We start from the raw sequence: 26,124 nt of genomic DNA on the forward strand, positions 1-26,124 counted from the left end.
TCATAAATTTTGCATATTTAAGAAATGAATTTAATTTTTGAAGATTCATGAGGTTATGAACTAAATATACCGGCGTGAAGCGTTGTAGTTCGTACACTTCATGAATCTTCAAAAATTAAATTCATTTCTTATATTTACATTATTTTTCTGATGATTTGCCACAAAATTAATGCCATTTAACTGTCATTTTTAAAGCAAAATGGTTTGCACTATAGTTTTGACATCAAGTGCGGTATTATGACGTAACAATAGAGATATTCATGCTCACCCATGGTAGTTCATGAGAAAATGAACAGTCGTCCTATTTGCAAAGAATCTTAAGTAAAATTATTTGGAAATGTAAATATTATAAAATGACATTCTAAAGAAAAGGGGGAACCCGGTAGGGGACATGTATTGCTTATGCAATAGTCTCAGAATGCTTGTTAACTCAGTTATTTGACTTTTTCCATAGATGGAGTTGGCAAAAGAAGAGAAATGTGAGTTCCTGCCCTTCCTGGCCCCCAGAAAAGTGACGACAAAGAATGGAGTGATTACGGGGATGGAGTTTGTCAGAACAGAGATGGATGATGAAGGGAACTGGGTGGAAGATGAGGAAGAGATCATCTGCATCAAGGCTAATTACATCATCTCAGCATTTGGCTCAGGACTGACGGAAACAGATGGTGTGTATTAGTAAATCACTGAAATTAACATTTTTAAATAACAACACTATGCACTTAATGTACATAATATGTGCTAGAGCTAAATAATATCAAAGCATGTGAAGATCGTAATACTTGGAAAAGTAGAGACTTCAAAGATATTACGTTTAAATGAACTGAATAGAATTGAAAATTATTATACCCCCCGCAAACGAAGTTTGGGGGGGGTATATAGGAATCACCTTGTCCGTCTGTCTGTGCAATCGTGTCCGGTCCATATCTTTCTTACAGAGGGACATTAGAATCTACTACTCCACACTAATATTGCCCATGACCTAAGGGTGTGTCATGACCTTGACCCAAGGTCATTTCGGGAAGTTCAAGGTCACTGGAAGAAAAATTTCATAATTTGTGTCCGGTCCATATTTTTCTTATGGATAAACTTGGTAGGTTTTCATTTCATACAAAGATTGCCCATGACCCAAGAGTGTGTCATGACCCTGACCCAAGGTCATTTGGGGAAGTTCAAGGTCACTGGAAGAAAAATTTCATAATTCATGTTTAATACATATATTTATTATGGAAAAACTTACTTCTGAAAAACCCAGCGGGGGATATTTTGTTCCGTTTGGACAGTTCTAGTTTCTTGAATGTGCATTTCCAGTTTTTTTTTATCTTTATTAAAGGAAATCATTAAGACTAAGTTTTGTTTATCATTTATCTTCCAGCAGGGAATTTTAAAATTTTTATTTCCATATTAAATCTGATCATTTTTAGAACAAAGACAAGTAGCTTTTGGAATAATTATTGAAATTGAAAAGCATTCAAACAATTAAAAGTGCATGTAAAAAGAAAGTTGTGGATATTCTAATATTATTTTTAGGAGATAACAGCAAAACTTTAGTACAAACACAGATATTGCAAATTCTCTGATAAAGCAAAGTTATATTAGATCCCCATCTATAAAATTTAACAAATTTCTTATATGGATAAAAGAAATTAAGGATGAAGCAAAGTAATACTAATTTTATAGGTCCCAGACACCCAGTGACTTTCTTATAGCTTAGTTTTACTGTAGTAACACATGAGTGTGTAAGTTGGTTAGTAAGTTCTACATAATTGAAATAATTAATATAATTTGTATTGGGATAAAGGTTGTCTTACAAGGGGTGCTCCTCTTTGCAGTGCCCTTGTTAGCATTGACGATGCACAAGTGATTCATTCTATAGTTAAAATTGACCAATAATGATTTGTGTTTAAATCATAGTTATTGAGGCCATGAGTCCAGTCAAGATGAACAGATGGGGATTACCAGAGGTGGATTCCAAGACAATGCAGACCAGTGAACCCTGGGTATTCTGTGGAGGGGATCTAGCAGGGGTGGCCCAGACAACAGTGGAGTCTGTCAATGACGGAAAACAAGCATCCTGGTACATCCACAAATATCTGCAGGTTTGAGTTTAAAAACTCAATTTTAAAATTTAGAATTTAAAGAAAAAAGAAAATTTAAGAATTAGAATTTATGAAATGAAGATTTCATTTTATGATAAAAAGCAGCAACATTTAAAAGAAAATGTTTAAAAACAAAATTTTACAGGCTTTACATGGAATTCCAATTCCGTCCACACCATCCCTGCCCAAGTTCTTCACCCCCATTGATAAGGTGGACGTGAGTGTAGAAATGTGTGGGTTGAAGTTCCCCAATCCTTTTGGTCTGGCCAGTGCCACGCCCACCACCAGTAGTACCATGATCAGGCGGGCATTCGAGGCTGGATGGGGATTCGCACTGACCAAAACATTTTCTCTTGACAAGGTAAAAATCATGTTTTTTATCATTTTTTAACTGTAAATCGTTAAAAGTTTAAAATAGAATATCTGGGATTTTTAAAAATGACAAGTTTTTATCTCATCTGAGCTGAAAGCTCAAGTGAGCTTTTCTGATCACCCGATGTCCATTGTCTGTCCATTTGTCTGTAAACTTTTGACATTTTCAACTTCTTCTCAAGAACCACTGGGCCAATTATAACCAAACGTTGTACAAATCATCCTTGGGTAAAGGGGAGTATCAATTGTAAAAATGAAGGGCCAAGTCCCTTTACAAGGGGATATAATCAAGAGAAGATAAAATTAGGGTGGGGTCATTAAAAATCTTCTTCTCAAGAACCACTGGACCAGAAAAGCAGAAAAGCATCCTGGGATAGTTTGGATTCTTAATTGTTAAAATCATGACCCCAGCGGTAGGGCGGGGCCACAATAGGGAATTTAAGTTTTACATAGAAATATATATCTTTAAATATCTTCTTTTCACGAACCACTGGGCCAGGAATACTGAAACTTATATGGAAGCATCCTGGGGTAGTGTCAATTCTAAATTGTTAAAATCATGACCCCTGGGGTAGAGTCGGGCCACAATAGGGAATCCAATTTTTACATAGGAATATATAGGAAAAATCTTTAAAAATCTTCTCAAGACCACTGGGCTAGAAAAGTTGTCACTTATGTGGAAGCATCATGGGGTAGTGTAGATTCTAAAGTATTAAAATCATGAGAGGGGAGGTGGCCACAATAGGTATAACAAGAGGGGAAATCTGGTAAAGTACTGCATCACCAAAGTTACTCATGTGAGCGATGTTACCTATGGGCCTCTTGTTTTGATCAAACAATTATTTTGTCTAGTATGCTCATTTTTGGTTGTGATTTTTTTTTGGCTCTTGATGATATGCTTTCCATTGAAGTTTAACCATTATATTATTTGAAAGGATATTGTGACAAATGTTTCCCCAAGAATTGTGAGGGGGACCACCTCAGGTCATATCTATGGTCCAGGACAGGGCGCCTACCTCAACATAGAACTGATCAGTGAGAAGACAGCAGCCTACTGGTGTCAGAGCATTACAGAACTCAAAAGAGACTTCCCTCAACATGTAAGTACTTCACAAACCTTACTAGATGCCCCTCAACATCTAATGCTTCACTAACCTAAACAAACTTCCCTAAACGTGTAGGTGTTTAATAAATATAAACATACTTACATCAATATGTAAGTACTTTACAAATCTAAGCAGACTTTTCTCAACATCTAATTACTTAACAAACCTAAACAGACTTTCCTCAACATTTAGATGCTTCACAAATCTAAACAGACTTCCTTCAACATCTAAGTGTTTCAATAATCTCCCATCATTCCAATAATAGCATATCGGTTTGCTTGATCGAGTGGGCCTGGTAAATATTTTGTACCACATTGATAACTGATTAGTATATTACTCATAGACTGGATTGTGTTTTCAATTACATCAATATTACTTTGCATATAAATCACAGAATTTAACAACACCAATTATACTGATCAAATGCATACAGTATTTCATTTAAAGCCATACATTATATGCAATATATCTTCATAAATCCAAGCGTAAAACAACGCGCGCGCAATGCTACCGCTTTTGTGGTCAGAATCTCCCTATTTTTCATCACAATAGGTTAACATGTATGCCATACTAGAATGATTGTTTAGGAGTATGGGTCCCAAAATTCATCTAAGTAATGAATTATTAATCAATAACATCTTTCAATAATCATGCCCATGCCTGGATGGGATACTAGTAGATGTATATAGATAGCAGCAACAAGTGGTCAGTCAAAGTCCATTATGTGTTCTATAATTATATAAATTTGAATTGACAGGTGGAGGTAAAAAAGAAAAGACCAATTAAACTATTTGCAAGCGAAAGCTAAACAAAGTAACAAGTTATATTTCATACTTTCCTAAACATGTAGGTAATTCACGTATGTTGCCCTCTATTAGTCTTCCCTTAGTCTTAAGAAGTAGATTTTTGACATCAATTATTGTAATAAATCTACTAGTAAATCTTTTGAAGGTTCTTAAAGAGCAGATATTTATGAAATTGTTATTACCATGACATTATGGTTATAGGAAGTGAAATGGGTTTTGACTGACCACATATAATTGTTGCTCAATGCAGAATTATTGACAAGCATCCAGTATGGATGGTTGGTCTGTACCATCAGTGGCAATTTGCTTTGGTAATTAGCAGTCCCTGATTTCCCCATAAATTTTAAAGATTCTTGATACAGATAATTAAACGAAGCATTTTTACCCTTTGAGGAATTTTTATGCCAGATAAACATTTCTGTTACAGATTGTGATAGGCAGTATCATGTGTAGTTATAACAAAGAGGACTGGACTGAGCTAGCCAAGATGGCCGAGGTAAAACACTCAACTGAGGATGGTTAACAAGTCTCGAGAAGTAGATTTTTGAAATCAGTGTATAATGACTTTGAATTCATACTTCATTTCTTAGGTTATTGAACTTATTCTGATTATAATCAGGTTTTTATACACAATGATATTTTACAAAGCAGAACTAGTCTTAATTTTGGAGTTTGATTAAAAAAAGAAAGAATGATTGAGAATGTATTAACATAATTTATTCTTTAATTACAGAAAGCTGGTTCTGATGCACTGGAGTTGAATCTGTCTTGTCCCCATGGAATGGGAGAAAGAGGAATGGGACTGGCTTGTGGACAGGTGAGAAATCAATCCCTTATAATAATTGTCCATGTTTGATTGGATAATAAAGTTGCTCTAAACAAAAAAGGTATGCAAATTGAACTAGGGACTTCACTTCCTTTATTTCAGGATCCTGAGTTAGTTAGAAACATCTGTCGCTGGGTGAGAGAGGCCGTCAAAATCCCATTCTTTGCTAAACTGACCCCAAACGTGACCAGTGTTGTCTCCATTGCCAAAGCAGCAAAAGAAGGTGCATAAAAATTGTATGAATGAAAATTAAACAATTGAAATTTTTATTTCTTCAAAGTGAAAGAGGCATATACTGGTGAAAAATAATTTGTATGGATTGGAATGCTTGTAAGGGTTGTGCCCCACCTACATGTATAGAAAATAGGTATGAACAGCTATCTTTTAAATTCTTTGCCTCACTTGTTTGAAAGTTGATAAATTCTATAAAAGATGAACAAAGTAAATATATAAAGACATAATGTTTTATAGGTAATGCTGATGGGGTGACTGCTACAAACACTGTGTCAGGTCTGATGGGCCTCAAAAGTAATGGTTTAGCTTGGCCCAATGTTGGTAAGGAACACCGTACAACCTATGGGGGCGTGTCTGGTAATGCTATCAGACCTATTGCTCTCAGGGCTGTAACAGCCATCGCCAGGGAACTCCCAGGATTCCCTATTCTGGCCACCGGGGGAATTGATTCAGCAGAGGCAGGGTTACAGTTCTTACAAGGAGGAGCCACTGTTTTACAGGTAAGACTAGAGGTACTGTGAGCACTGAGCTCACTAAATGATATTTTCTAGTTGATGCAAATTCAGTTATCTATACATGTTTCATGCATATAGTTCATGTATTTGTATTTTCAAGTCTTTTTTTTAGCTCTACTGGTCAGAGACCAGAAGAGCTTATGCGATAGTAATGCGTCCGGCGTCCGTCCGTCTGTCCGTCTGTCTGTCCGTCTGTCTGTAAACAATTTTTCAAAATGCTACTCCTCCTACAGTTTTGGTTTAATTTCAATATATCTTGGCACACAAGTAGACTACACTAAGATACATAATTCTGTGTATCGGTTTTTGATTTCGATGAACGGTGTTGCCGTGGTTACTAAAATTAGAAATTTCTGTGAAATTCTTTCAAAATGCTACTCCTCCTACAGTTTTGATCTGATTTCAGTATAACTTGGCACACAAGTAGACTACACCAAGATACATAATTCTGTGTATCGGTTTTTGATTTCGATGAACGGTGTTGCCGTGGTTACTAAAATTAGAAATTTCTGTGAAATTCTTTCAAAATGCTACTCCTCCTACAGTTTTGGTCTGATTTCAGTATAAATTGGCAAACAAGTAGAATACACTAAGATACATAATTCTGTGTATCGGTTTTTGATTTCAATGAACGGTGTTGCCTTGGTTACTAAAAATAGAAATTTCTGTGAAATTCTTTCAAAATGCTACTCCTCCTACAGTTTTGGTCTGATTTCAGTATAACTTGGCACATAAGTAGACTACACTAAGATACATAATTCTTTGTATCGGTTTTTGATTTCGATGAAAGGTGTTGCCGTGGTTACTAAAAATAGAAATATCTGTAAAATTGTTTTAAAATGCTACTCCTCCTACAGTTTAGGTTTGATTTCACTATAACTTGGCACACAAGTAGAATACACTAAGATACATAATTCTGTGTATCGAATTTTAATTTTGATGAACGGTGTTGCCGTGGTTACTAAAAATAGATATGTCTGTAAAATTGTTTCAAAATGCTACTCCTCCTACAGTTTTGGTCTGATTTCAGTATAACTTAGCACACAAGTAGACAACACTAAGCACATAAAGAGACTTTATCAACGATCATTATTCTATTTATTGCTGTTTTAAAGTTTGAAATCCCAGCTGCTTAAGTACTTTTCTCTTCCTTTGCTATAAGTTCAAACCAGTAGAGCTTCAGTCTCGACAGAGACTTCTGGTTTTTTTAGCTCTACTGGTCAGAGACCAGAAGAGCTTATGCGATAGTAAGGCATCCGTCATCCGTTCGTCTGTCTGTCTGTCCGTCTGTAAACAATTTTTCAAAACGCTACTACTCCAGTTTTGGTCTGATTTTAATATAACTTGGCACACAAGTAGACAACACTAAGATACATAAAATAGTGTATCGGTTTTGGATTTGGATGAACGGTGTTGCCATGGTTACTAAATATAGAATTTTCTGTGAAATTCCTTTAAAACACTACTACTTCTTTAGTTTTGGTCTGATTTCAATATAACTTGGCACACAAGTAGACTACACTATAAAGATACATAAAATAATGCATTTGTTTCTGATTTTTATATACGGTGTTGCCATGGTTACTAAAAATAGAATTTTCTGTGAAATTCCTTAAAAACGCTACTCCTCCTACAGTTTTGGTCTGATTTCAGTATTACTAGGCACACAAGTAGACTACACTAAGATACATAAAATAGTGCATCAGTTTTTGATATCGATGAACGGTGTTGCTGTGGTTACTAAAAATAGAATTTTTTGTAAAATTCCTTTAAAACGCTACTCCTTCTAAAGTTTTAGTCTGATTTCAATATTACTTGGCACACAAGTAGACTACACTAAGATACATGAAATAGAGCATCGGTTTCTGATTTTGATGAACGGTGTTGCTATGGTTACTAAAAATAGAATTTTCTGTGAAATTCCTTTAAAACGCTACTCCTTCTACAGTTTTGGTGTGATGGCAATGGATTCTTTTCAAATCCTTTGTTATAAGTACAAACCAGTAGAGCTACAGTCTCGACAGAGACTTCTGGTTTTAATATACTGGAAACCAACTTATTCACCCATGAGAAAGACCTCTTTGTGAAGTTTGTGAGAGCCTCGTCATCACGATTATTTCTCACCGCGAACCGGTATTTAAAGCCTGTGTGTCTATTAACAACAGATCAAAAAAAACTGATTACAAAAAATTAATCTTTGCAAAGTAGTTTACCCATGGTGAATTGTCGTCGCGAATAAAAGTTGGTTTAAAGTACATGATTTGGGCAGTATTTGAAGCTCTCCTCAACAAAGTTGTGAGAAAATGTAATACCCTTGGCATTGTTTTTGGTATCTTAGGTTTTAGGAACAGACTTCCACGCCTTAGAATGATCAAAACAGCATGTAGTATGGTTTATTGCACCAGTTAGGTTTCACAAATTGTAGGAATGACCACATGAACGTGAAAAGGCACATTCCTTAGTTAATGTATAAGTATGGCGAAGACCAAACTTTTATGGATGATTCACCTAAGGATGCTTACTACCAAACTTGCACTCTTGCAAATGTCCGCTACGTTTTACTAAAAGTGAATGGATACACTGGTCTTCTCTAAGACCTTCATAGTTCCTCTACATATTTTCTCTTTAAATGCTGTAGGTGTGCAGTGCCATTCACAACCAGGAGTACACCATTATTGAGGATTACATCATAGGATTAAAGACCCTCCTCTACCTCAGGAGTATTGAGGAACTTCATAACTGGGATGGACAGAGTCCCCCTACTGAACCCCATCAACTGGGAAAACCTGTACTGAAGGTCAAAGATATCATTGGAGAGGTAAGTCACCTAGTGGGTTTAATGTGGGCAGAAGGGTGCACTGAGGGTCAAGGATATCACTCAATACAAGGTTACTAATTGAATGGTGATGGATGTTAGGAAAGCTATAGAAAATATAATGCAACTTAAGATTTTTTAATGATACTTTTCATGAAAATATTAGGAATTTGCAGTTTTACAAGTTATTCCGTAAGGATACTTTGCAATGAATCTATATTCCTTCAGAGTCTGCCATCGTTTGGACCATATTTGGCCAAGAGAGAGGCACTGAAAGATGAGATTTGCCAGAAGAAAGATCTGCTGAGTGAAGAGAATATGCCAGAAGCCCAGAGACCTCCTAATGCTCCAAAGAAACCTATACCCAGTGTTAAGGTGTGTAGAATTATTGTCACTATTTGTCATTGTGTGTAAAACTTTTACCTGTGCCAATTGTCAAGGTACCTTTAGTGGCTTTACAGTAAAACTCGTTTAGTACGAACACGGATATAGCGAATTCACGGATAAAGCGAAGTTTTTCGGAGTCCACGGCAAAATTTTTAACAATTCTTTGTAAAATTTTACAGTTATAACGAACTCTGATACAGCGAATTTATGGATATAGCGAACTGATTTTGAGTCCCGCAGAGGTTAAAAATGGTGAAATTTACATCTTTTATAACGAATTTTCAAAATCTCAATATAAGATATGTTGAACTGATTTTTATTAAGTAAGAATTTGCAAATGAAATTTAATTCATAACGAAAACTTTAGTTAACCAAAGCATGAGTTGTAATAATTGCTTCTCTACCATATTCGACAGTAATACTTATAGGAAAATGTGCATATTGCGAATTTGCTATACAGGTAAATATCAGTATTTCGAACATGGGATATCTCGAATACCCCGCTTATGTTGAGGTCGATCATCAGTCCCGGCTGTATTTTCTATATATATGATTAAAAAACTACTGATATCTCGAACACGGTAATCTCGAATAACCCCGCTTATGTTGAAGTATATTCAAGGTCCCAAGTCATAATTTTACCTGGCTTATCTCGAAGTGCAGTGAATTTTTCGGTCTACTAAACCCACCTGGTGTCGGAACTTCACACGTTTTCGCCAGTGGCAATTAATTAGCACCTTCGAAATCCTAGCGTATCTTAATTAATCCCAAGCTTATGAGGGGTAACTATGACATGATAATCTGTATGATAGCTTGGGTGCTTGGTGTAGTTTATGATTAATAAATAAACAAGTTCACAGCCACTCTGAAATTAATACAGTCAGTATTACCGATAATGCATTTAATAATGCACGCTAAATGATTAACATCGGAAATTCAAAAAACACTGGGATTCTTCAAAGTGAACTTGAATTAAACAATTATAATGTTAGGCTATAAAATAGGACATAAAATAATTTTTCGTCATTCAACAAGATGTCTAAAGACAGTACAGAGAAGAATTCCAGACCTGGTCTCAAGAGAAAACTAAAGACCCATACGATTGTAACAAAGTTTCAAGCCATCGCCGATGTTGAAAAAGGAAGAGAGAGTAAAGCGGCCATTGCGAAGAAGTATGAAATCCCCCCCCCAACACCTTATCAACGTGGATCAAGAATGCCGAGAAGATCAAAGAGGCCTACGAACACAGCGCTTTCAGACCACAGAGAAAGAAGATGAGAACGGCGACCTACAAAGACACAGACCAAGCAGTTCTACAATGGTTCAAGACAGCCAGAGACCAGAATGTTCCAGTGTCCGGGCCCCTTCTCATCGCTAAAGCACAGGAGTTCGCTTCTCAGCTTGGCGATGAGTTCAAGTGTACCACTGGGTGGCTCGAGCGCTTCAAAGAGCGCCATAACATCACCTTTAAACGTGTGTGTGGCGAATCAAAGGCCGTAAATGAGGGTACTGATCAAATGACAGAGTGGTCTTCCACTCTTCAGACCCTCTTAGGCAAATACAGTCACAGTGACATCTTCAATGCTGATGAAACTGGACTGTTTTTTCGCCTATTCCCCGACAAAACTCGAGAGTTTAAAGGGGTAGATTGCCATGGTGGCAAAAACAGTAAAGAGCGCTTAACTGTTATGGTTTGCGCTAATATGGCGGGTAATGAAAAGATACCACTTCTCGTGATCGGGAAATCAAAAAACCCGCAATGTTTTTAAAACATCAAAACACTGCCTACATCTTACGAGGCAAACAAAAAAGCCTGGATAACATCAGAGCTTTTTACAGCCTGGCTGAGAAAACTGGACAGACGCTTTCAGCACCAGAAACGTAAAGTTGCCATGATCGTCGACAACTGTCCAGCCCACCCGCAAGTCGACGGTCTGAAAGCCATCCGCCTGTTTTTCCTGCCACCCAACACCACAAGCAAGACACAGCCCATGGATCAAGGAATCATACAGAACCTGAAAGTCCACTACAGAAAGCAAGTCATTTTGAAACAACTGCAGTTAATAGAGAAGAAGACAGAGTTACAGATAACAGTCCTGGACGCCCTCAGAATGCTCAACAACGCCTGGAACAAAGTTACAGAGAAAACCATCAAGAACTGCTTTCGACATGCCATATTTGTCATCCATGAGCCAGAAAACACACCAGATGAAGATAAAGAAGATCCAGAAGATGACATCCCCCTAGCTGCCCTTCGCCTCCGAGTGCCCTTTGAAGATTACGCACAGATCGACGAAAATGTCAACACAGCAGAATCAACGACAGATGCAGACATTGTAGAGAGTATTAAGGCATCAGAAAGTGAAGAGAAAGAAGAAAGTGAAGAAGAAAATGAGCCCGGGCCACCCAAGAAGAAACCCTGCACCCCTGAAGTCCATGCCGCATATGAACTCATACAAACCTGGGCTGAGATGAAGGACAACGCAGAAGACCTTTTCCCCGGCCTCCAGAAAATCAACCACCGACTTGTGATTGAGGAACTCAGATCATCGTCTATGCTGCAGCAGTCCTGTATCACACAGTTTTTTTTTAGTGACATTTCTAGTGACAGGGATATGTGATGTGTTTTATGTGATTGACTGTGCGACTGTTTCCAGGTTTATTTTAGTGCTGATATAAACATGTGCCGTTTTCATTGTTTATTATTCGTAAGTGTTATGTTGTCCTATTGTTTATAGTAGTGCTCCTTTTGTAACAAGCGCTTAATATATACAATGTACAAAGACTATGTTTTTTGTAGTGCTAGATTATACTTTGAAGCGAATATTCAATAAACTATAGAAAAAAAAATTCCGTGCTTTTCTTTTCTTACGTAAATGGTTCTTCAACTCTAACGCAAATGATACATCCAGTATAAGAATGTAAGCACATAAGCATGGTTTGGATTACGCAAAATTGCCGTATTTTCGATAAAATCAGTAAGTAACATGTATTTTTTTTATTCATTGCATTAAAGATTTTACGTGATAAAAAGAAGAAAAATATTTTTTATCTATTGCAAGAATGCTTGAGACTTTACATCACACTTGATTGATATTATGATACATGTATATACATGGTTCATGAGTTAAAAATACAATACAAGCATACAGAAATTTACCGATTTAAAATTGTAAGATAACTTCGGATATCTCGAACCCCCGGATATCTTGAAGTTTTTTCCGAGTCCCCCGAAATTCAAGATACTGATATTTCACTGTATATAGTTATACGAATTCGTTACACGGATATAACGAATTACGGATATAGCAAATTAGATTCACAGGTCCCCATGACTTCGCTATAACCGAGTTTTACTGTACTCATTTTTATGATTATTGTCTTTATTAATATTGTATATTAATATTGTATATGTGTTATAAAGAGGGCTAGGAAGACTAGGGCTTGCTCTAATAGGGTAACCTTTCATGAATAAAGTATTATTGATATTATTGTCAAGATGTGTAAAGCTCATACATGTACTCATTGTCAAAGTACCTTTACTTAGTATAATTAACTAAATATGTATACTTTATTTAGGATGTGATTGGTCTGGCTTTGTCCAGGATTGGAACTTATGGGGACCTGAACAACAAGGAACAAGTGGTGGCCTTAATTGATGAGGTTTGTGTCCATGTAAATGAATTATAAAGGACCAGGATTGTATATGTATGCTTTTGTATTTTAATTTTGCCATACAAATTTTAGGAGATGTGCATTAACTGTGGAAAGTGTTATATGACTTGTAATGACTCTGGATACCAGGCTATCAAGTTTGATCCTCAGACCCATCTTCCTACAGTCACGGATGATTGCACAGGTAAGTCATTTAGAACCATCTGAACTAGGAGAGAGAGAGAGATAATTATTTCTATTTAGTGTTCTATAATTTAGTTAATTTAAGGATATTCTTTGAATTCAGAAAAATAATAGAAAGTGAAATTACTAGTGAAGTGATTAGCGAGACAAAATATTCACGAATTGTGGTTATGCTCTCTATAATCTTAAGGAATACTATTATACGTGAGTATTCAATTTTCGCGAGCACACTGTCTCATGTAATTACGCGAAAATAAAGTTCTTGCGAATAAAAAGTGATTTACAGTAACATAATTTTATCTTGGTTCTGTCTCATTTTACATTCTATTGGATTGGCAGGCTGCACTCTGTGTCTGTCTGTGTGTCCAATTATTGACTGCATCACCATGGTACCCAGGACAACCCCTTACATACCAAAGCGAGGCATACCCCTGAACACAGGGAAAAACCTAATGCCAGGGGTCACCTTGGAGACCAATTGAACAAACCTATTTCAAGGAAAATTTGAAGAGTTTGTCTCACATTTATATAAGATGCGCTAGTTGATAAAGGATTTAAAATTGTGGTTAAGTCTAGTCTATAATTAACTTTCTAATCAGTAAGTGAATCTAGGTTGTCTAAGATTTTGTCATTAATTAAAAAATTATGTAGACATTTGTATGTGTAGTTAAAGACAAAATCATGTTCTTGAAACTTCATTACTCAACAGAAAGCTGTATATTTTATTTATTTTTTTTTGGGGGGGGGGTGTCAAAATTATGAACTAAATCCCAATATGTATTTTTTCTCAAAGTCCTTAAAGGTCTTTTTATAAGTGTTTAGAGATTCCGTAACAGTTAAGTAAACATCATATTATGACAAAGACAATTTTTTTTCCTTGCGAGTACAGTATTTGCTGTATTGCACTTTTTAGTATAAAATAACTCAATATTAAATTTATACAGTGTATGTATCTTTCTCTCAGAATATGGCTGGTGTCATAGGTGCTATATATTTCTTATTATTATATTGTAATTCTATCTCCTTGTTTTTATTAAGTACATGAATGTTTGTGAAGTATTATACAATAGATTGCAGGCTTATCAATTCTGCAGACTTCTTGAAATACGCAATCCCAAAAAAATCTTATTTATACAAAATGTCAACATTTTGTTTTGTCACATTAACTTTAAATTTGTGTTTGAAATCCATTTTATATAAATTTTGTATTGTTTATTTAATACAATTTAGTATTGAATTTGCATAGAGGGAAATATCTTTTTTGTATGTTGTAGTATATGCACATATAACTACATTTTCAAGTTAATTAGAGTCTATTTACATAGGAAAAGGGTACATGTATTACTCAGGCCAGGACAAATGTACAAATTTGCATGTTCTGATTGTTAACCATATCTAGTCGTTGAATAAAATAAAATTTTGCATGCAATCATTTTGTCTGTTATGGTTTCCAGGTTAGTTTTTCCTGAAATTTTTATATACTTTGGTAAATCATATTACATTTTTAGCTCACCTGAGCCAAAGGCTCAAGTGAGCTTTTCTGATCAAAATTTATCGGTTGTCTGTCATTGTTGTTGGCGGAGTTGTCGTCGTGAACTTTTCACATTTTCATCTTCACTGAGCCAATTTCAACCAAACTTGCCACAAAGTATTGTTGGGTGAAGGAAAAATGAAACTCCTTTGGAAGCATCCTCAAGTAGTATAGATACAAGTTTGTTCAAATATCCCAGGGGTAGGGTGGGGCCATGATGGGGGGGTCAAAGTTTAACATGGGGGAAATCTTTAAATTCTTCTCGAGAACCACTGGGCTGTTAAAAATGAAACTCATGTGAATCATCCTCTAGTAGTGTAGATTCAAGTTTGTTTTAATCATGTCCTCCAGGGGTAGGATGGGGCCATAAAGGGGGATCAAAGTTTAACATAGAGAAAAGCTTTAAAATTCTTCTCAAGAACGGCAAAACCATGATTGGTCATGATATGGAAGCATCTTCAGGTAGTGTAGATTCAAGTTTGTTCAAATCATGACCCCAAGGGGTAGGATGGGATTTCCAGGTTAGTTTTTCCTTAAATTCTTATATACTTGCTAGGTGTGCTTTAAAAAATCATATTCCATTTTAAATGAATTCAATATGTGGAATTTGCTTGACATTGGAGTGGAGACCACCATAATTTGCATTTTTAACCCTTGGAAAAACGTTTTTGTGTAAGATTTTTTTTTCTGTAGTTTAAGTCAAATTATTTAGTTCTTAACAAAAAGTAATTTATGAAATGATTGGGCCTCCCTTCAAGTTTTATATGAAAGGTCATGGTCAAAAACAAGTCTTGTGTTAATTCTTTGTCCTAAATGAATTTTCTCCCCCTTTGATTAGACCTGGCTGATGTTTTGTTGACAAGTTCTATTGAGCCTTGAGTGATGGGTGTATAGTGACCTAGTTATAGGTCCTTCTAGGTCATCTACATGTTAACTGCATCTGTAGTCCCATACCAAGTGAGTCTCAAACAATGTATATGACATAGGATACATATGAGGCTGAGTTCCTAGGAATAAGGTATCAAATGAATTTGACTTTTCACAGATAATTAATGTACCCACGAGAATAACAAATGCTTCCTCAACCATAATTGATCATGTATATACTAACCTACCTGAGAACATATTTGAATCTGTAGTACTGCCAATTGCAATCTCTGACAACTATCCTATTTGTTTTACAAGAAAATTACATGATTATGTAAAGGAGTATAAGCACAGGGAGATGACATACAGAGACTTCAAAAAGTTTAATGAAATAAACTTTCTCTCAGAATTGGAAAAAGTTAATTTCCAATGCTTAGATTCACTCTCTAATCCTAATGATGCCTTAAATAAATTTTATTCACTTTTTAATGCTGTACTAGACAAACATGCAAAAATGAAATCTAAAAGAATAAGTATGATGCAAGACCAAAATGGTTAACCTAAGAAATTCTTGAAGCACAGCACAAGCGCAATGATTTTCATAAAATTAAGGACTTTGAAAACTACAGATTATGGCGAACAAAATAACATCACTAATTGAAAATGCAAAAATTAATCATTATAAATCAACTGTAGAGCAAAACAAAAATCCACGCCAGATGTTGGATGCATTAAACAAATTAGATTCTACCCCAAAAAAATATAGTTCGACGGCACTTGAACAAAATAATAATTAATGTAACAGAGGATACACAAGAAATTGCAGAGATATTTAATTCTCATTTCTCAAATGTCTCGGCTAAACTCCTTGAAGGAGTAAATAAAGAAGAGTGTGATTTCGATGGCATTTTAAATTTTGTACAGTCTAAATTATCCCGCTTATTAGCCTGATGTAGTGCTTTCCTTACCATACAAGCTAGATGTTAATAAATCATCAGGTGTAGATACCATCGGTCCACATTTATTAAAACTTGCTGCACAAATAATACTTAAACCTGTAACCCATATAATAAATACTAGTATTACATCAGGTATTTTCCCAAAAAATTTTAAACTTGCCAAAGTTACACCTATTTATAAAAAGGGAAACAAGCTAGATCCAAATAACTACAGACCCATTTCTATTTTACCGACATTATCAAAAAATATAGAAAAATATGTAGCTAAATATGTACGATTGCTATTATCAGACTTTTAATAGAATCTCAATCAGGTTTCAGAGAATTGCACTCATGTCAAACAATCCTTACAAAAATTACAGATAAATGGTTATATGAAATGGACCAAGGCAAACTTGTTGGTACTTCAAAAACATGCTGCAAGGTATATTTTAGATGCACCCCCTGATGCATCCGGAACACCTCGGGCCTTTCACAGAAAATTCTGGGAAAGGCCCGAGGTGTTCCGGATGCCCCTTGATGCACCCTCACGACCCCTTTTTGATGAAATTGATTGGCTTACTGTTTATGAACAGCTTACTGTAAATAAATATGTATTGTTATATAAATCCCTTTTTAATTATTGTCCTACTTATTTACATCAAATTTTTAAATTTCAAATTAATAACCAATATACGTACTCTTTGATCTTAATCCAATGTTGATTTGTGTGTGCAAATTCATAAATGCAAACTTTTTGAAAATTCCTTCCAGTATTCTGATGTCATTTTATGGAATGCTTTACCAGTGCACATAAAAATGTCACCAACTCTTAATTCTTTCAAGAGACAAGTAAAACATTATGTAAAACAATGTCAGAATAATTTGTGATTCATGTTTATTTGTAATTGTATATTTATATATTTATAATATGTCTGTATAACTATGTATTTTTGTATTGTTACTTAATTGTCAGAAGGCCCTGGGGAAGAATGGTGCTTGCACTAATCAGGTTACCTTCTTTAAAAAAGTATTATTATTATCATTTACCTTCTTCAAACGTGTTTATCCTTCATATACTCCAGTAGTGTATTATTATTTTAATAATCTTTATGCAGCGTATACTTAGTCTAACTCTGTGAAAATGATTGATTTATATCCTCAATTTGACAACTGAATTTTTTTCTAATTTTTGTGATTTTTTTTCTTTTCACTATTTCTGCAGAAATGCCTGACCTCAAGAAGATTCTGATTTTTGCTGACATAACAGAATCATTTCAGTGTAGGTTTCTTAAAATCTAAAGATTTTGATGCAAAAAAAGTGTCTGATTCAAGTAGATTTTTTGTGAGAAATTATTCTTATATTCAACAGTTTTGATTATCTTTATTAACTCAGTGATATGATTTCCCACCTAGATGGAGTTGGCAAAAGGGGAGAAATGTGAGTTCTTGCCCTTCCTGGCCCCTAGAAAAGTGATGACAAAGAATGGAGTGATTACGGGGATGGAGTTTGTCAGAACAGAGATGGATGATGAAGGGAACTGGGTGGAAGATGAGGAAGAAATCATCCGCATCAAGGCTAATTACATCATCTCGGCATTTGGCTCAGGACTGACGGAAACAGATGGTATGTATTAGTGATTCACTCAAGTGACCTTTTTAGCAATTTTATGCACCTTAGGTACATGACATGCAGTAGATCTCTATAAAATCAAAGCATGTGTGCATCGAAATGCTTGAAAGTAGATCAAAATCTTTAAAAGAAATGAACTCGGTCATTGGAATAGAAAAATTATATGAATATGCACCTCTTTTTTTAATAAAGGAAATCATTAAGTTTTGTAAAAAACTTTCAGCAGTACAAAGAGATGTGCTTTTGAAATTATTATTAAAATTTTAAAGCATTAAACCAAAAAAAGTACATGTAAAAAGAAATTTTGGTGATAATCCAGGTAAATACAATGACTGGGATTATCAAGTTGTAATGCATGGTAACAGAATTTTCACTGGTGATACATAATGATGTTTTCAGCTAGTTACTTAGTAACCCCTTTAAACCATCTTTTAGGAGATATAGTAGCCCACATTGAATGCATTTTGGTAAATAAGTTGCAAGGGTCAGCTCCTCTTTGCAGTGCTCCCCTGGGTATTCTGTGGAGGGGATCTAGCAGGGGTGGCCCAAACAACAGTGGAGTCAGTCAATGATGGAAAACAGGGTCCCAGGCACATCCACAAATATCTGCAGGTTTGAGATTGTTGATGAAAGTAAATGAAACTTAACTGTAGACAACCTTAAACCTTGCTGATTCCTTTTAATTTTAGGGAATCTATTCTTTCATATCTTGAAAACCATGTGAATATTAAAAAGACATCGAACTATGGGTGGGTGCGGTGTCAAAAACTCAAATGTAAATAACTGCAAACACTTCCGATTTCTTTTTGGCTGCCTTTTTAGCTCACCTGAGCTGGAAGCTCAAGTGAGCTTTTCTAAGCACCCAATGTCCGTCCGCCTGTCCATCAGTCTGTAAACTCTTCACATTTTCAATTTCTTCTCAAGAGCCGCTGGACCAATTTTAAGGAAACTTGGTACAAAGCATGGGTGAAGAAGAGATTTTATTAGGGCCCCGCAAGGATTTACGGGTGCCCTATAGTAATCACTCTGTCTGTCTGTCTGTCCGTCTGTCTGTCCGTCTGTCATTCTTCCGTCCACAAATTTTCTGTTTTTTCCTAATAACTTTTTTTATGGTAGTCCAATTAAGTTCAGATTTGGTATGGTAGTTCAGTAGGCAAAAAGACATATTTTGATGCTAAGTTTGTTTCTCTATGTCCTCTGGTTTGGAGCTGGGGTGGTGGGGTAGATTCCTTAACTTTATATAAGAATGAATTGGCAAAGAGAAATAACTTCTGAAAATGTTCCCATTGTAAACTGAATACTGCAGTGAATGAGTCCCTTGGGAGTAATTAGCTTTCCTCCTGAAGAAAATCTAAAGCATTATCTTTACCTGTCACATTGAGATTAATTACCCCCTCTTTCTACAAATGAAGTTTGTTTTGAAGTTAAGTCCATTTAAGTGGATTGAAGTATAAATGTTTTTACTTTTAAAATTTTTGTTGAAATACCCTACACAATGAGTTCACTGAATTCTTAAAGCAAGAAATAGATTAAAGAAGATATATTTTTTTTATTTTTATTTATTTTTTTTCTTGCTTCATGTAAATTCAAGAATATTATTGATTTTTAAGGTAGTAGGATAAAAACGTAATTCTATCATTACTAAAAAAGTTCTTATTATAAATTCAGAAGAAAATGATGAGAGAGAAGTACAATTAATCCCTTGGGATTAATTATCTAGTCTGCTGCAGAAAATTTAGAAGGCTTATCTTTATCTGTCACTTTAAGATTAATGAAAACCTTTGTCTGCAACTGCTGTTTGTTTTGAAGTTAAGCTAGGTCAAGCCTTCATGATATGTATTTGCATTCATTGGAAGGCTGGCATTTTATATAACACAAGCTGCCTTCATTATTGTTTAGATATACATTTTGAGTTGTTCTTTACTGCCTTATGTAAATACAAGGATATTATTAACAAGTTTTTGGATATTCAGGAATTATCTTGAAATTTTAAGAATACAGTTGCTGTTTCTTATTTGTCATATATTTTTGAATCATTCCATAAGCTGCACCCTTATAATTCTACCCCATGGCGGGGCCCTTGCTGACTGGTCAGTTTTCTAGTTATTATTAATATGAAGGGCCAAGTCCCCTTCAAAGGGGAGATAATATAGAAAAGAGACTTAAAAAGGATGGGTTTATTAAAAAATCTTCTCAAGAAGCAATGTGCAAGGAAAGCTGAAACATATTTTGAAGCATCCTGGTGTAGTGTAGATCTTGAATTGTTTAAATTTTAATCCCATGGGGTAGAACGGGTTCACAATGGGGAAGTTTTACATTGAAATACTGTAGATCTATAAATTTTTGCGACACCTTATTTTCAAAAGATAGGCTTTTATTCTTGGTAAGCGAGACAAAATTTTCATGAAATTAATTTGTTTATTGCTCTACATAATCATAAGGAATACTATTGTACACTAGAAATAAATTTGCGTGAACAGACTGTCTTGCGTTATTATGCAGGGCCACAAGTTTTACATTGGTTTAAAATGGAAAAAACTTTTGGTGCTCTGCACAGCCATAATAAATGTGATGACAAAGAAAAAATGCAAGAAATGTTTCAATTACATATACTTTAAATAAACAATTACTCTATCAAGCAACCCGTATGAAACAGTCCGGGCGGCTTAGACACGGCTCAGGCACGGATTCCGTCTCCTGAAACCCGTGCTTTAGCATTCCGTGCTCCTATGTAAAGCATGTATGGAAAGCAGTGCCTAAAAGTGGTCGAGGCACGGACACGGCACAGGATATTGGCCGAATTATTTAAATGAGATCACACGGTTTTACAAAACCCGTGTCAGAAAGCCGTGCTTGTTTCCATATATGGACTCACGGATTCTGTAAACCCGCGTGTCTGAAACCCGTGTCCTTTTCCATATATGGAGACACGTTTTTTTTGAAACCCGTGTCAAAAAAGCCGTGCCTTATACCATATAAGGAGTCACGGGATCTGTGCATTCGTCTAGATCTAGGTCATTGTCTTTAGAGAATGTCCTGATGTAACTCAGTGAATGCCAAAATAGTGACTGAAACCAAACTAACTTCACATTGCTTTACATTTATGCTTAGTTTTAGAATTTCAAAAATTCAAAATCTTATATGAATGTGTACATTTACTTTCTGTTAAAGATTAACTTTATCAGTTACAATTCATGCTAGTTTTTAATTAAGATTTTAATGATAATGTACATTAATATTCAATTGTAATTTAATCTAGTAGCTATAAGTTTGCACAATCTGAGAAAGAATTTACTGTATAAATAAAACTTTCAATCTATAGCACAGTAATGTCACATTAGTGAAAGTCCAACTAAAATCATTCAAATAAGCCTAAACTATTTCATCATGTTCATTGTCAACATTGCAATACAGGAAGATCATGAAAATTGAAAAATTGACTAATTTATTCTAGATTACACTTACTGCATTTAGTTTAAAAGTGAAGAAATTATTCCAGACTGACATAAATACAATTCAACTGACATCTATTGGTTAAATATCCTTTAAATAGAGCAAAAAGACACATTGACTTAGCTCATGACCAAGAATCCCTCCAATTTAATATTCAAATAAAGGAAGTTATGATTGAGCATGCTCAGTAAAAAGCCGTGAGATATAAATAAATAGTTTGAAGCAAAACCCGCCTCAGTAAAAAACCGTCTCCCTGGTACACGGAGTCCGTGTCTCCACACGGGTTTCTGTGAGTGAGGATTCCTCACTTTCAGACACGGAAGCCGTGTCCGTGTCTTGGACATGCAGAACCCGTGCGGCTTTTTAAAAACCCGTACGGATTCCATGTCTTAGCCGTGCCCAAGCCGTGTCTATTCCGCCTCGAACTTTCGTACGGGTAATTAAGATTCTTTTTTAAAAAATTAAGAGCCATTCTCTGTAATGATTTGAAATTTTATATAGGAGCTGTGGCACACATAGTCTCAGAATTTCTCCAAACTCTCTATGATAAAAGTCATTGATACCCTAAACTGAAATCAGGCAAATATTGGTTGCTATGTCTTATAGTTACCATGGCAACATGTCTTAAAGTTCGAAAAATGGCATTTTTTAACATGTTTAGAGCCCCATTGTTAACATTTGCAGCAAAGCAAACAATTGGCAATGACTGTTTCCAAAAATTGAAGGTCAGATGTCTCAAATGCATGATAAATATGTTTGGTAAATCAACTATTACATACGTTACTATGGTAACAAAGTATTCAAAAGTAAAAAAAAAATTCATTGAATTTTATAAAGTCCTATACTAAAAATAAAAAGCAGTAATAGGATGAAATGTGACCAAATAATAGATAAAAGAGCCTTGAAACATATATCATGAACAAAATATGATATTTCATTTTGGTTGGCAATGGTTGTCAAGGTTTTTATACCACAGAGAGCCTTCACAAGTAACATTCTGTACATGTTTAAATCTGATCCTCTCTTTTAAAAAAGCACATTTCCTCATAACTAATGATCAATTTTTAAAGATGTTGATGTGCTCCTAGTTATCCCATTTGCAAAAATTCAGATAAGATTCTTTAAATAGAGCATTGCTATGGAAATAAGCAGTAAATATGTGCTTAAAAACCTGAAAAATATTTTCTTTCCTTGGATACGTACCCTTAAATGTAGATTACCAAAACTTTTATGATTGATATTTATTAACAGCAAACATGACTTTCAATTTTGACTGTCATCCAATCTCTAAGTTGATGCAAGAAGTTGGCACACAGGGTTTAATATTGATATAAAGTTCACAAAATCGAACATTTTCCCATCTTGGTAACCATAGCAACAGTGTTGTTTTCTTCATCAAAGGTTATCAATGTATGATATTCAACTTCAGTTCTAACAGATAAGTACTATTCAAACTGAGTCCTTTAATTTGTTTCTTGATTAAATGGCAACTTAATTCTTAATGCAGCAAAAAATAATTCACTTTTAAGCACTGGTTCTTTGTTTCCATGGTAACACTGCAAAGTAGGATTTATACCCAATTTTTCTTATGGTTTTGGTGTTGCAAGGTCCTAAGGATGCATATTTGCCAGTCTTGAATTTTCATGTTTTTCCTCAAGACGGTAGCATTAACCCAATCTTATTTACTGATTTTGCATGGTTACACTGTGTTACCATGGCAACCATAAAAGTTATTTATAGAATAATATTGCTTACACTTATATACTTAAGGTCAAACATTTTCATTGTTTTTCTTAAGTCATTGATTGAGTTTGAGCATGTAACACCTACCATTAGTGAATACGGGGTGTTTTTCAGCATATTTCAGCATTTTAAATGTACAGTGGACCCTCATTTATCCGGACGCTTTGGTTCCCAGTCAATTTGTCCGGATATGTGAAGCATCCGGATATCTGAATCACCAGTTAAACAAGACAGAATAACATTTTAAAATTTCGTTCCGATGAAAAATCGTCCGGATACTGAAGCATCCGGATATCTGGCGTCCGGATATCTGAAGGTCCACTGTATTCCAAATGTACCCTTGGTTACCACTTACTTAGAGATATATTCTAAACAGTTTCTTAACAGTATAAGTGACATCAAGGTATCATGTTTTTGTGAGAATGGTTTGTTTGCTTTTTCTAGTTTTTATTAAGCGACAGTCAAGATTTAAAGTGGCTGAAAATCTCGATTTTTCAAACTTTTCCGGCTGTTGCCATAGCAACCGAGACACTTAGCAACGAAATTTTGTTTGATATTTGTTTCTGAAGTCAAGTACTAAGCATGGGTGAAGTTTCATCAAAATCGGTGACCATGCGTGGCAACGAAGTTTAAGTGGTTACAGAGAATGGCTATTAAGTACATGTAATAGGAAATTTTGACATGTTCTACTGAAGGTCCAATTTAAACCACATTTAGTTATCTATTAATCTTAAACCTATATCTGATTATTCTGTTGCATCACAAGGTATGCAAAATTAAATCTGTGATAAGTGTACAATTAATTCTGTTAATTGAAGTATAAATAATAATACGCAGCCACAGTTTGTTAGATTTAAGAATACAAATCACTGAAGATACTTGTAAACTATAACTTCTGCATTGTAATCTCCCATATAAATATTGTTCTCATCATCCACACATACACAGTTGGGATTAATCCCTGTGTCTGGTGTGATTATTAGAGATAAAAACTGACCATCCTGATCAAGAATGTGAACTTTGTAATCATCACACACCAGTATGTGACCGAGGACATCAGTACAGATTCCATAGGGATAGAACCCTGACTCCTGATCTGTGTAGGAGAATCTGTGTTGTCCTGATTTATTCACCACCACTACCGCCTTTTTATCAATGTCTGATGTACAGATATCTCCATTGATGTTTTCTGTTATGTATTGTTGATTACTATACAGTTCCTGTCCTTTGTTATCCCTTTGTATGTTCTGTAGTTCTTTCCCTATCTTGTTGTACCTGATGACTTTAGCCTCTCTATCTGTCTCCATCCCCACCAGTAAGTCCCCATTGATGTGGGAGGAGTGTATGCTGATTGGTATCCAATCTCCTGTTTTAATGAATTCAGTGATATTGTTATCCTGTGTTATCCTATTGATGACATCATCATATTTGTCTGTAAAGATCAGATCTCCATCCTGTGTCACTGTGTGGTAACCATATCCGTCACTGGTTTCTATCTTCTGTAGCTGATTCCCCTGTAGATCTGTTTGGACAAGGTTACCAGCATTATCACTGACCCAGAGTCTGCCTGACTGATCTAGTGACATATGACATACATTATAAACATCTGGTACTTTGAACTTTCTGACCTTAGTGACAGAGGAAGATAGAGACAGTGTTTTTTTCTCTTTGTCAGATTTTAACTGTTTACTTGTAGGTTTCTTTGGTGTAAGGGTAGATGAAACTTCCATTGGCTTTATTTTCCTTGTTTTTGGTTTTGTCTTTGGGATATTTATTTTTCCCAATAATTTGGCAACATCCTCTTTGCCATATTGGGCAGCAGTAAATACTGGTGTTACTGGTTTTGTTGTCTCTGGTATTGGTTGGATTTTCATATCCACCAAAGAGAGTGTCAAAGTTAATTTTGTGGGATCTGGTGAGGAGAGGAAATCCTGGAACTCCTTTATTAGGTTGTTGAGGTGAATGATGTATTCATCAAATGTTTTCCCCTGGGTTTTTAAATCTTCAAGCAGTGAGTGCTCTATCTGGTCTAACTCCTTCATGTTCTCTGTTTGCACTTTATCCACCAGACTTTTAAGGGACTCGGCTTCAGCCTTCATGGAGGTTCTTATGTTGTCTATAACCTTCTTGATTTCTGTGGCATCTCCTTTAATTTCTTTTCGTATGTCTTGTGATGTTGGCAGAAAATACTCCCGCGATTTGGTAATTTCTTCTAGACAGAATGAGAACTTCTCAGCATAGATGGTCTCTAAATCAGTGAAGGCATGGCCTCTGTGTTCTGGAGTGGCAGTACACTTGGAACATAAAGGGATCTTACATTCTTCACAGAGAAGATCTATATCCTTGGTGGGGTGGATCTCACATTTCTTAACAGGAAGTTGTCGTTTCCGTAGCTGGTAAAGGACCACTTCATGGTTTTTTGTTTTTGGATTTCTCAGATGTTCATCTCTACATCGTTCACACATCTGTTGGTGGCAAGGATTGCAGTAATATTCACAGTTTCTCTCACAGTCTTTAATGCCACACTCTAAAAAGTGCTGGGCTGTACCTGGTATTCTTGGTTTGGATTGTGCCATCTGCAATTATTTAAGCAGACTTTGAAAGAGTAATTAAATCCAATGAAATTAAATAGCAATGTTCAACTGAAGGACATGTAAAGGCATGTCCGATTCAAAAATCTTTTTTGATACCTGCCAGCCTTAAATGCATGATGTTCAGAAAACTAATCTTGTCAGATAATTGGAAAAATTTCTGATCATTTGAAAAATGACTATTGATTGACTTACGATGCTTTGAATGTCCAAGAAATGAATGTTGTTGTATCTCTGACTTTGGAATGTCCTCTAATGATTTTACATGAGATTTAAGCGAGTTCTGTCATTTACTTCCTGGTTTGTAAAAATAGATTTAAATATCCCACGGATTGCTTACTGATAACAATTAT

At 35.3% G+C, this 26,124-nt stretch overlaps 2 protein-coding genes across 4 annotated transcripts in view; one reads left to right on the plus strand and one right to left on the minus strand.

Annotated features, from left to right (window-relative positions):
• The first annotated feature begins 427 nt into the window (after window positions 1-427).
• The window catches only part of LOC134235763 (dihydropyrimidine dehydrogenase [NADP(+)]-like), a 46,818-nt gene continuing 21,121 nt past the window's right edge, over window positions 428-26,124 (plus strand). Inside the window, exons 1-13 of one of the 2 annotated variants that reach the window (XR_009985477.1) lie at window positions 428-665; window positions 1,912-2,096; window positions 2,242-2,457; window positions 3,404-3,568; window positions 4,808-4,876; window positions 5,114-5,197; window positions 5,309-5,429; window positions 5,678-5,940; window positions 8,594-8,773; window positions 8,999-9,145; window positions 12,737-12,820; window positions 12,905-13,016; window positions 13,355-13,627. Coding sequence is in view for 1 of the 2 variants with exons in the window: in XM_062717909.1 (XP_062573893.1) it covers window positions 455-665; window positions 1,912-2,096; window positions 2,242-2,457; window positions 3,404-3,568; window positions 4,808-4,876; window positions 5,114-5,197; window positions 5,309-5,429; window positions 5,678-5,940; window positions 8,594-8,773; window positions 8,999-9,145; window positions 12,737-12,820; window positions 12,905-13,016; window positions 13,355-13,497 (1,980 nt within the window). In the remaining variant the exon portion in view is untranslated. Of the gene's footprint in view, window positions 666-1,911; window positions 2,097-2,241; window positions 2,458-3,403; window positions 3,569-4,807; window positions 4,877-5,113; window positions 5,198-5,308; window positions 5,430-5,677; window positions 5,941-8,593; window positions 8,774-8,998; window positions 9,146-12,736; window positions 12,821-12,904; window positions 13,017-13,354; window positions 14,445-26,124 lie in introns of those variants that run through there. The other variant, XM_062717909.1, reaches the window with a different exon arrangement.
• LOC134235764 (uncharacterized) lies at window positions 23,890-26,075 on the minus strand. 2 transcript variants are annotated; one of them, XM_062717911.1, is made up of 2 exons: window positions 25,871-26,000; window positions 23,890-25,756 (listed from the first exon to the last, which is right to left on the minus strand). In XM_062717911.1, exon 2 carries the CDS (start codon window positions 25,754-25,756, stop codon window positions 24,047-24,049), a length of 1,710 nt encoding a protein of 569 aa, XP_062573895.1. In that variant the 5' UTR covers window positions 25,871-26,000; the 3' UTR covers window positions 23,890-24,046. The 2 variants fall into 2 exon arrangements, with proteins under 2 accessions (XP_062573895.1, XP_062573894.1); XM_062717910.1 differs by having other exon boundaries at window positions 23,891-25,756; window positions 25,967-26,075.

This window comes from Saccostrea cucullata, unplaced genomic scaffold, assembly GCF_032062105.1.
Source record: "Saccostrea cucullata isolate Sc308-1 unplaced genomic scaffold, CSIRO_AGI_Scuc_v1 ctg3762, whole genome shotgun sequence".
Classification (NCBI taxonomy): domain Eukaryota; kingdom Metazoa; phylum Mollusca; class Bivalvia; order Ostreida; family Ostreidae; genus Saccostrea; species Saccostrea cuccullata.